The following is a 12,396-nucleotide window of genomic DNA, read 5'->3' on the forward strand; positions in this document are numbered from 1 at the left end:
AGGGAAGAAACTTATTTATGTTGGACATTCTTTTACTTGCACTCCATTTTATTTTATTTTATTTTTATAATATCCAATTTCAGGATGATCGCTGTCGGTTCTGATTATTATCATTATTACAAATTACCAATCCTATTAATTTTAAATCAAAGAAACATTTAAAAGATATTTAATAATGTTATTATTTATAGTTTTTTAGTTTATTTTGATAAATTTCATAATTAAATATATGTTATGAATTGTCATGTAATAAGAATTTATTGAACAAATATCTAATTAAATTATTTACTTAAAAGGCTAAATTCTTCCGAAGCAACATTTGACATATTCACCTACTGATGGTGATGGCTTTAAGTGGCAATGTATTCGAGTCGCAAAGTAAATAAGACAGCTCATACCGACACAACATATTGTGTTACTCCCGTTTTTAACACAAAATTATTGAACAATGATGTGAGCGTTTGACATTTTCAGTAAACTATGGTATTACATACTAAGGTGATGCTTTTTATTTCCATTTAATAAAACAATATTCACAGCCTCAATTCCTTCTAAGCTTTTTATACTGTGTTTGAGTATTACAATTGGAAAGACAATGCACACTCCATATCCCAGGTCTAACAAAAGAAATCAATAGGCAATTGAAGAAACTATTGCACTCACGAATAGTCTTTCTGTTTCACTGGAAGATTAAGTGAATTTAAAAAAAAAAACAAAAAAAACGTTAAAGGTTTATAGTAAAATAATGGGATGAAACAGAGAAGTGTGTTTAGTGCCCATTATGGATTGTGAGTGACATTGACCTATTATTTTAAGGAAAGCACTAACTACAGCACGCATGACGCATATGATGGACATAAATAATATAAAATTACAATTAATTGGCATGGTTTCAAATGAAAAAATAAAGCTTAAGAATTTATGTTTGCTTTGCGTTCGAATGGTTCAAAGATAGGTTTTTACATGTAGTTAGCACCCGACATAAAGGGGTTATGATACCTGTGCGTAGTCTAAGCCTCCAATACATAATTTGGACCGAGCACCACCATCTTTCAGTAGAGAAAAGAAAGCTAGCAAGATCCAAGTGCAATAACCCATCTAAGTTGTCATCACGTAAGGGAATGAAACTTTATATTAATTTGCCTTAGAAAATACCTATTGTCAAATTATACTCAAACAAGCCTGAATTGGAAGTTTGTTAGTTTAAGCATTAAAACAAGTTTGACTTTTGAGATTTTTTATAACCTACCTTCTTCGCTGATGATCCAGACATCTTAAATCGAAGCACTGTAGCCACTTCTTGTATTGATAATGTTAGGTTGTGGAGACATGTCACAACTAAAAATAGAGTTGGTTGAGAAATGTTAGGAACTGACACATGGCAAACCTCAACTGATAAAGGAAAAAGTAGAAGAACTTTGTCTTTGCAATTGCACCAGCAAGTGAACCTTAAAGGCTATAAAGAAGCCTTGGATTTTAACAAGGTAAAAGCTAGAGTAAGGAGAGAAACATACCCAATACACATTTGCTCTCTCACTGCCAAATGACCTTGATATCTGCATCAGAGATCTTGAGCAAATCATATAGAAGAATCACTTTTTTTCAGGTGACTGCTGGTGTAAATAATTAAAAACAAAAATTAAATTATATTTCATTTTTCAAGCTACTTTTATGAGTAAATAACCAAAATTAGGAAGTACTATCTTAACCAAATTCTCAAGCTCTCAGACAAGAGGGATATAAACAAAGACCATCCTCGTGAAGAATGAGATCCTTTTTAAATAAGAAAGCATCGAATGCTTCCAACACATTGGATAGAATACGATTGGAGCCCAAAAAGGATTGTTCATCTTACGTCTAGATATGTGAGTAGCAATAGCAGCATCAAAAGATCACAATCAGAAATAAACTAAACAAATCAGTAATCAATAACAGTTTTACATACCAAGTAATTAAGGTGTACCACTCAAAAACCTGAAATCTATGCTTAATTAGTGCCACACAATCTTAAGAAAGGACAAAAAGGAAATTTGTGCACTCATTGTTTCATTATCAACGTCCTTTTCATCCAACCATTATTAGTATATGTATATTGATGATCTCTCTGTATTCGTCATCTGAGTCTGACCTTTCATATTGCGCATATTAATGTGATAGTACATGCATGTTGTTGATTGCTATAGGCACTACAGCACTTGCATATTTAATAACCAATTAGCTGTGTTGGAAAGATATGTAAATATGTTCAACTTCAATCTATATAGTTGGTCTTTAGTAGCATATGATATCGACTTCTCTGTGAAGTAAAAGCAAGTTATCTTTGTCTTCATACATTTGAATTTTATTCAAATTTCATATTTCTGTAAATCCAACACGTTCAAGATCCATGGAATCCTTCCTCTATTTTTTTTATCTGTCTACGTTAAGAAGAAAATTTTGTTTGTTTATCTCTCAATTAAAAAGTTAAAGACATCATTATTTATTATTTATTTACCTGTGCCCTTAATTCGTAAATATGTTAAGATCTTGTAAATTAATAATATAAGATATTAGCTAAAGAATGCTTTTTTTTAATAAAAAAAACATTAAAAATCACAAGAGGATGAATTAATAATAGTCCCTTAAACTTTTATTTTAAATTTCTTAATCAATAGTCCCTTAAAGACATTGGTTAATATTGTTCAATACTTTATATGCTTTTTATTATTAAACAGAAATAATATCAAAGTAAATATTATTCTTAAATATTAAAATATTAATATATAATAAGATAAATTACAATTGTTAATCTATATATTATCACAAATGAAGAGACAAGAATTATCTATTTCTTGCAGCAAAATAATGCACATACCTAGATAATGAAATTTTTTTATATGATTCAGAATAACAGTGATCGCGACCAATCAATATTTGACACATGTCAAATGCTAAGTAATCAAATCTACCATGATTCCATATCATATAAATTGTTTTTCATATAAACAATACATTTTAAGTTATAATTATTACTTTCACTTCCTCAAAAAAAAAAAATCTAAATTAACTGGCTGCACCTACTAGGGTATATGGCTGCACTCATTTATTACCCTATTTAAGGAATGAGTCAAGTTTTCAACTTCTGAAATCGCAAGCCAAAATCTGAAACAAAGATTAAGGGAAATCCTAATTTCTAAAACCACAAATCCAACTTACAACTTAGTATATCAAATTACGTGAACCTGCTTAACATGGCTCATGTAACCAAAACAAGATCAATTGAAAATCATATATATTTGAGGGAAAAAAATAAATTTCTAAGTTATAAAATCTTTTACTAGACTTTTATAGTAGGAAATAGATTATGTTCTTTTAAGAAGAAATACACTTCGAAGTTCAATAGTGTGGACATAACCTTCGACTAAAATTTAAAAAATCCTAGGCTTTCACATTTTAACAAACTATGGACATGTAAAATTATCTAAGTTTTAAAATTCGGTTAAAGGATCTACTTTTCGAGAAATTTTGAAGGGTCTAGAGAAGAGCTTTTTCATGCTAAAAATAATAATATTTTTGAGTAGTTTTTGAGGAATCATGAAAAGAGCCTCATCCTTCATCAAAGAAAAAACCATATTTTGAGTAGTTTTGAAGGGTTATAAGAAAACTCATTCTTTATCAAAGTGGGTAGAGATTTGGAGAATCTTAGAGCCTCTTCAAGAATGTCATATTTTGAGCAGTTTTTGACAGAACATGAAGAGGCCTATTTTTAGTCAAAAAATATGATTGACAAAAAAATTATTATAAGTCCACAAGACTGAAAGCTTTTTCAAGGGATTTCTGAGGATTTTTAAGTCCCTGATACACAAAATTGGTCAAAAAACAGGAATTGACAGGAAAAATATTCTAAGTCCACAAAACTGAATGAGATCCCAAACTTCCCTCATAATTACTCAAAAAAAGGAATTGATGAGAAAATTATTTTAAGTCCACAAAACTGAAGGAGTTCTTAGATTTTTCACAGAATTGGTAAAAAAGTAGAAATTAAGAAATAAATTATTCTAAGTCCACAGTACTAAAAGAACTCTCAGATTTCTCTCAAAATTGGTCAAAAAGTAGAAACTGAGAGATAAATTATTTTAAGTTTACAAAACTGAATGAGCTCCTAGATTTTTCTCAAAATTGTTCAAAAAATAGAAAATCATAGGAAAAATATTCTAAGTCCACAAGACTAAATAAGCTCTCAGATTTCTCTCAGAATTGGCCAAAAAATAGAAACTGAGGAGATATTATTCTAAGTCCACAGGACTAAAAGAGTTTTCAGATTTCTCCCAAAATTAGTCGAAAAATAAAAAATGGGAGAAAAATTATTCTAAGTCCACAAGACTAAATGAATTCACAGATTTTTCTCAGAAATTACTCGAAAAATAGGAACTTAAGAAAAAATATTCTAAGTTCACAAGAAACATGATAGAGCTCAAAAAGTGATATGGAAAGAGTTACAAGTCTCAAAGCAGTTATCCACAGTTACTATCAATGAAAGGTTCAAAACACGAAGAAAGATCATGGACGATAGTAGTTATGGAAAAAGTCCTAACTGACAGCACGATCATAAGTAACTGTGGATAATAGGCAACAGTGATTGAAGGCAAGCACGTATAGAAGATAGTTGTTGAGAAGTGCCCGCGAAAAGAGGAGATTGAGGGTGGTTCATTTGTCTATAAATGCTACAAAAGCTTTACATCATTGAGGATGATTTTTTACACTGAGACACTATACCTAAAACTCTATGCACATTGAAATTCTGTACTGAGACAGACACCAGCTATTAGAGACACACGATGATTGTTACTTGTTATTATTAGGGGTCGTATTTTATCTTTCTACAATTTACATTTCTGTAATTTATCTTTCTATTTTTAATTTCTAATTTGTTGTTTAATCTATATTTGTAAGCTACATTTTGCTTAATACTGTTTCATTGTTTTAATATTTCCATTTTATCATTATTCTATTATTCTTATCTAATTTTGCTTTACGACGTCAAATTATGTTAATAATATACTTTAAAAAACTTAAAAGACTTAAAATTGAGTCTCAGATTACTTTTAGATTTATTTGTTTGCAATTAACATTTTTTATTGTAAATTTTTTTTTTTAGTTCCATGTAAACAAATTAACATAACAAACCAAAAAAATAGTATGAACCCGGAGCCCAAAACGGATTCATCTTATGCTAGAGAAATACCTATCAAACAGCGTCCCGATGCATCTTGACCGTAGCCTCACCTTACACCTTAGAGGGAAATTTATAACAATAGATTCATCGTTATTATCCTTACATTCAAAATAAATATGCTGATTGAGAAGTTTCCTTCTTCTTTTTTTTCGGCTGAAAAACACGACCATGGTTAAAATCCTTTATTTACTTATCATAGAAAATTACTCTATAAATTTTCTCACCTTTTGCGAGTAGAATGTAAAAAGGTACCTGTAAGATCCTGCAAGTAAACAAATAAATGAATATTTGGATTCCAATCTGGGGATTGGAAAATTGAGTGTAACAAAGTTAAGTTTTAAGTACGTTATAGGAAGCATGTGAATGTCTTTTGTTTAGTGTTTGCACAATTTTCAATAGTTTCATAAGATGAAATTCTTCTGACAAATGCATTATCACTTTGAAAATATTGAAACTAAATTATTAAATGGCCATATCTTTTTCTGTACCGAAAAATGTGTATATCTTTTTCCAATATTTTATTGGTAACCGAAAGAGCGACGTGTGGGAATGTGCTCTTGCGTAAATTAGAAAGGCTGTTCAAAGACGCATACACTAGTGATGCTTGGATGGGAGTAACGATGTCTAGAAGATAAGAACCATTCAGACATTCAGTGATGGAATTTGGAAAACAACGTTTGACAAAGACGTGTGGACGGTGACTTGGACAAAATATTAACAATTTCAAATGCATAATTGGATAAAACAGTAACAATGTTACTTTATATGCTGACGTTGATTTGAGCTGGCAAGACAACCCCTTATTTTACTTATGTGTCACATTCCAGAGAAATATAGTATATATCATTTTTTCATTTCAGCCGTTGATTTCAACCGACGTTCCCCTGTTCAATTTATAATATCTCATACGGGTCTTCTAGATAGGATTTAACTCTCCATGTCAATTCTTTTACTACTGGCTTTCTAATTAATAATTATAAGAGTATTTACTGTTTAAAACGCTTTTTTTTTTCACTTTCAAAAAATGATTTTCAAGCAAAAGTTGCTAATATAAAATTTTAAATTAAAATTATTTGATAACATTATTTGTTAAGCGAGTATAAAAAAGTCAAAGATAAAAATAATTTTTAAAATTACAGCAAATGAATTTTTTTATTAAAATGTTAAAAATAAATATAAAATAATAATTATAAACTACCTCTTGTTTTTACTATAATTTATTTGTGTTTTCTTGATAAAAAATATTATTTTTTTTCTTTTCATTCAAGTTTTATTAAAATTTTCATCATTTTTTATAAAAATTTGGTCTCTAATATAAAGTACAAAATCTATGTAATAAAAACAAAAGAATTGATGTAAAATTTTACATCGATTCAATAAACAATTGATGTAGAAAGTACTTACTACATTAGTTATTTTTAGGAATTGATTTAAAATTAATTCAAATTAAAATTTTTTAGATACACACCAATAAAATATCATAAATTAAAGACGAACAAAGACTTTTTTTAAGTTTCTAAAACTTTTGTTAGTTATGAATATGTATGAACAACATAATAAACACGACGAATACGATATACACTCACGTTTATGAATTTTAATTTAATTTAAATGGTGTTTTAAATTTTGAGAAAATATATTGATAATATTGTTGTGAAAGTTAAAATTGTCAAAGAAGAGAAACATTAATGTTGACAAAGATAAACATAACCAAGAAAAATATTTTTTACATTAATTATTATGAACAACCAATATAGAAAATACATTGTTTATATTGGTTATTAATAATCAATATAAATAGTCTTATTCTTTCTATATCGTTTGTATTTATATTTCCAAGAAGATAGGGTAGAGTTTTCCCTTACTTAGATTGAAGACCCACACTCAAATTCAACCACGGAAGTGCTCTTCACACGGATTTCAGCCTAAATACATAGAAGAACTCTATGAAAATCCAAGGAAATCGAGAAATAAAGAAAGAGGATGAAAAACAAAAACTCTAACCATTAAAACTCACCTTCAAGCGTTTCCAACACGATTTCAACCTTCAATCAAGCTCCCAAACGACTTTGGAAGTAATTTAATCGATGGGATAGGGTTTTGGGTCAAGAGAATCGAAAATTTTTTGAAGTGAAGGTGATAAATAACATTTCTCGAACCCTAACCCCCTTTAAATTCTCTCTGGTCACGACACTCTCGCTACAGCGAAATGCTTGTTGCAGCGACTCCCCCTGTCGCTACAACAAAAATCTCAAACGAAATTACACCATGGTTTCTGCAGAATCTCACAACAACGAGACTGTACCTAGAAATGTATCATAAACTGTAACTTACTTTCGCTACAGTGACAAGGCGACAGTTTCACGCCTTCCTCCTAGAGCCCTCTCGCTACAGCGAGAGCACCTGCACCAGGCATTCAGCCTAATTTCCAAATCCAGCCACATACACACGTACACGCATATTCATATATATATATATATATATATATATATATATATATATATATTCATACATATCATCATTCAATCAGTCATCACGCACTCAAGTGCAATTTCAATATTCATTCACATTTACACGTATATATGTACATATATATCAATAATTAATATTACAAAATTCAGGGTGTTACATCTTAGATATAATTTTTCTTTCTTTTATCATTTTAAACATCTTCAAAAAATAGTTTTGAGTTAGAGGAGAATTAATTTCTTAACTTTTTTTTTTAATTTAGAGGAATAGTCACATAATATTTCCTTTTTGGTAAAGCTTCGTTTAAAATAACATGATAGTGTAAATTTTGCAAAAGAATGGCACATGGGAGAAATCTCATTAGCACTTATAGCTTCTTAATTTACTAGCAGCTGATCACTACCACCTCAAACCAGGTTTTAGTTTTAGTGCATCATACATGTAACACACTTTATTTGGATATAATCAATTAACAAAATGCTCCCCTTTGCTAAATTTGCTGCATGATTTAACTGATGTAATTACATGATTAGTTTTTGACCCGCTTCTTCATCCCCTTGTCATTATTATTTGGCTTAAAAGTTGTCAAATCCATCCTTAATTCTGCTAAGTTTAATTTGGAAAGCTTTGCTGGGGTCCGTTCCAAGATCGTGCACATCCCTCTTTCTCCAGGTGTTGATTATATGCCTTATGTGAGCTTCATGCAATTCGACTTCGACAAATGTAAGGGAGATTGGATATTTAAATTCAAAATGAAAGTTGGTATTAAGGTAAAACATATAAAGCTTAGGTGGGTTGGGTTTAGAAGTTCACTGTGAGCATAACATGTTAATTTTAAGGCTCAAAGAATATTTAAAGAGATACTTATAAACTGTCCATTAAAAAAATTCCCACTGAAATTTAACTCCATTTTATGATTAATTAAATATATTTAGTTATAGTCTTCTTATTATAATGCAGATATTCTATTCGCTATATTATGTTTTCAGACAAACAAGTCAACCTGCACCAGCATCATTGGTTCAGGTATATTAACTTTTTAAATAAGATAAGAATCTCTTCTTCCACACTTTCAATTTAAACTTAAATTATCGGAGATTTCCTATTGAATTTGAGCCTAGAAAAGAATTATGTACGGTGGCTATTGTGAGAATTACATTATTGTCCATTAATTCCAAGCAAACATGTGATTAATCTATCGGTTGCATCACCACAACATAGTAAATTACTAAATTATAGAGCCACTTAGAAGTGGTGTCACTTATCTACCATTTTGTTTTGTCGAAAGTGGATATATACACATATTCTCTAGATAAGGACGACGAAGAAAAGTGTTGCCACTCACTGCTGGCCCTATTTACTTGGAGTTGGATATAGATTTGGTGCGTTTGTGCTATCCGACAAGATAAAAATAATGATGAACCTTTATTTTAAAAAATGCTTTTTTAAGGTATGTTGGAAGATATATAACTTAAGAAATTATAAATTTTAATTTAAAAACTTTTATCACTCTTTCGAAATTGATCACACTAGATGGGCAAAATATAGATATAAGAGATCAAGTGTTTTGTAAGTTTGGCATTGAAGTTATACTTTCATCTATAAGCAGCACCCAAGCAGCTCATACATCATACTATTCATTTAATGGTATCTGTAGATTGGGATCATGCGCATCAACTTGTAGCATTGGTGGGATTGTAAGATATTTTTTATTATCTCGAGAAGGAAGACAAAGACGTATCCATGAAGACGATGCTCAACCCAATTGTGTAACAAAGATAGCTGGCGGGGCCTAGCTGTCCAATTATTGTTATATTAATATATTTGATCAATCATAGCTTCATCGCAAAAATCGGAACGAATCACAATTTCAATTCCAATTAAATGCTAAATTATATGAAATTGATGACACACACAGATATAAATTTGTTTTTTGTTACCAAGTCATATGAACCTTTAATTAGAGTAAAATGTACTTAAAATATTTGAATAAAAAATCAAGACAGATATTTTATCAAAGCATGTTTGAAGGCAAATAGCATTTATATAGACAATTGTAAATTATTTACCAATAAAGTTCTCGTATTAATGGTGAAATTTAAATTTGCGTTTCTATGGAATATGAATTCAACCTTATCAACTGTACTAACTTTTTGTTGATGAATTCAAATGAATTAACATAATTTATGAATTAACTTTTATGCTTAAAACTTATTTTAAAAATATTAATATTAATTCAAAGATAATAAATTTATTTGAATCATATTAAAGATAAAATTTATCAATACATATCATATTATTTTTATAAAAATTTATTATACATAAATTATCTTGAAGTCTATATTTATAAATTTTATGTTAAATAACGAAAACAATAAAAATAAAACTATTATGTTTATCAAATTTTTAACGTGGATTCAATAACATGTGATAAAAAATTAATAAATAATATTTTTACTAAAATTATAATATTTAATGTTATTAATACATTAAATATAGTAAAATTATGTATTTCTAATAAAAAATATTATATATAAATTAATTAGTATAAATTATTAGACACAAATTAAAAAAAATATTTTAATTCATTAGAATTTAAATAAAATTTAAATCACTGGAGATTTCATTTATTCACTGTTGAACATTGTTTTCATCATTATTAATATAAGTATTTTTTTAATAAAAATAAAATATTAATAGTTAAATCACTTAAAATATTTTTATTCTTATATAATTAATTTTGCATCTATTAACTTGTGGGAAGGAAAAATAGGGTTGAAAAACCAATAGAAGTGAATAAATATGAAAAGGAGGTTTAACTGAGAACACAAGCGGTGGTGACAACTGAAGCAGAATAGGAAAAGGGATAAGCCAAAGCCAGATACATTCTGAGTCAGCACATGTACAGCAAACGCCCATTGGATAAGTACTTTGCGTGTTCTTAATAAAAAGAAAAAACCAAACACCTCAAAACCACAGTTATGTAAAGTGTGGTGGGCTCCACACTCACCACTCTTTACTTTTATATAAGAACCCTAACCCCAATTTCGTTTCTCGCATTCTATTCCCTATTCCCTATTCCCAAATCGTAACTTCTCTTAACGACATCGTCTCGCAACATGCTTTCCTCCGTCTCCTTTCCGGCTTCTCTTCCCTCCCCAAATCTTACCGGCAGCGCCTTGGCCTCACAGCCACGTCGCGTCAGATCCCGACCAATAGTCGCCTTTGCCACCGCTACAGCCACCGCCGAAGCTCGCTCTTCTTGGACGGAGCAACCGAGGCCTTCGTATCTGAGCTCTTCTTGCTCATCGCTCTACGAGGTTCTAGGCATCCCCGCCGGCGCCTCCAACCAGGAAATCAAGGCGGCGTACCGGCGATTGGCCAGAGTTTGCCACCCGGACGTGGCAGCGATTGACCGTAAAAACTCGTCGGCGGACGAGTTCATGAAGATTCACGCCGCGTACTCCACCCTCTCGGATCCCGACAAGCGCGCCACATACGATCAGAGCCTATTCCGGCGACGACAGCCGTTGTCGGCTTCTATGTTTTCCGGTTACACCAGTCGGAACTGGGAAACGGATCAGTGCTGGTAGTGAGTCAACTCGGTCGAGTGAACAGCTTAATTAGAGTGTACAAGACAGAAGACGCGGTTATTGAAGCGCCTTGCCTTGGATTTAATCTATTAATCACTAATTAGTTAGTCATTAGAGTTTGTATTATACTCCGTATATGTACATATACTCGTAGATGTAGAAGCAGTTTACGGGTAATTCACTGCGAATTACAACTTCGAAATCTGATGAGTTTTCCAGTACACAATATACAGTAAAAAAGAACACAACTTGCTTGTACTTGGTAATTGATACTTGCCACTTGCCACTTGCCACTTGCAGAAACCTTTCTCCTTTCCTTGTAACATACATGATTGAATCAAAATTGACATCTGTTATGGGCAAATGCACAATATGTTCATTTTCTTCTTTCAATTTTTTACTTTTTTCCATTTAATTTAAAATACATGTAAGGTTCACTAATAGGTAATTGTCAATCATCTCAAGAAAGGGAAGGGCGTAATTGAATCGACAAAGTCTCTATTGTTTTGTTTGTGGTGATTGAGATTTGTGATGGTGATTGGTTTAGGTAAGAGTTAACCTGAAGTGTAAACAAAGTTAATTGCCTTTTTTTAAGCAAAAAAATTAAGATATATTAATTGCATTCTAGAAATTTGGAATCTTTGATTCTATAAAAATCAAAAGTCAACTCCGTTTGCCATGTTCATGTGTCGGTCCCCATAACGAAATTCTAGAAGCTCAAGGTTTCTAGAAGATGAGGGTGCCGTGCCGTTTGTGCGATTCCACCGTCGCTTGATTAATCAATCGTTGATTATATTTATTCTTTATTATTCTGTTAACGTTAATTTTTAAAAGATTTAAATTTAAATTTTTAATATTAATATTATTATTTTAAAAATTATTATATTAAAAATATAAAAATTAAAGCATAATATTTTTTATTATCTTTGGATGTTGCAACTCAATTTTTAAAGTTAAAGTAATGAAATTTTTATTATACTCTTTTAATTCTTAATATTATATCAAGTAAGTAATAAATAAAATTGTAGATAAATAAAAAACTAAAGAAATAAATCGAGTAGTTGATTTTTTTACACGTACATATATATAAAAAATAATATAATATTAATTTATAATAAT

At 30.2% G+C, this 12,396-nt stretch overlaps 1 protein-coding gene across 1 annotated transcript; it reads left to right on the forward strand.

The window, feature by feature from the left end:
- Window positions 1-10,737: 10,737 nt before the first annotated feature.
- LOC113869131 (chaperone protein dnaJ 11, chloroplastic) lies at window positions 10,738-11,894 on the forward strand. Its single transcript, XM_027505292.1, has one exon. The coding sequence runs from the start codon at window positions 10,804-10,806 to the stop codon at window positions 11,275-11,277; it is 474 nt and encodes a 157-aa protein (XP_027361093.1). The 5' UTR covers window positions 10,738-10,803; the 3' UTR covers window positions 11,278-11,894.
- The last annotated feature ends 502 nt before the right edge of the window (window positions 11,895-12,396 follow it).

This window comes from Abrus precatorius, unplaced genomic scaffold (assembly GCF_003935025.1).
Source record: "Abrus precatorius isolate BTA unplaced genomic scaffold, Abrus_2018 Scaffold6, whole genome shotgun sequence".
Classification (NCBI taxonomy): Eukaryota; Viridiplantae; Streptophyta; class Magnoliopsida; order Fabales; family Fabaceae; genus Abrus; species Abrus precatorius.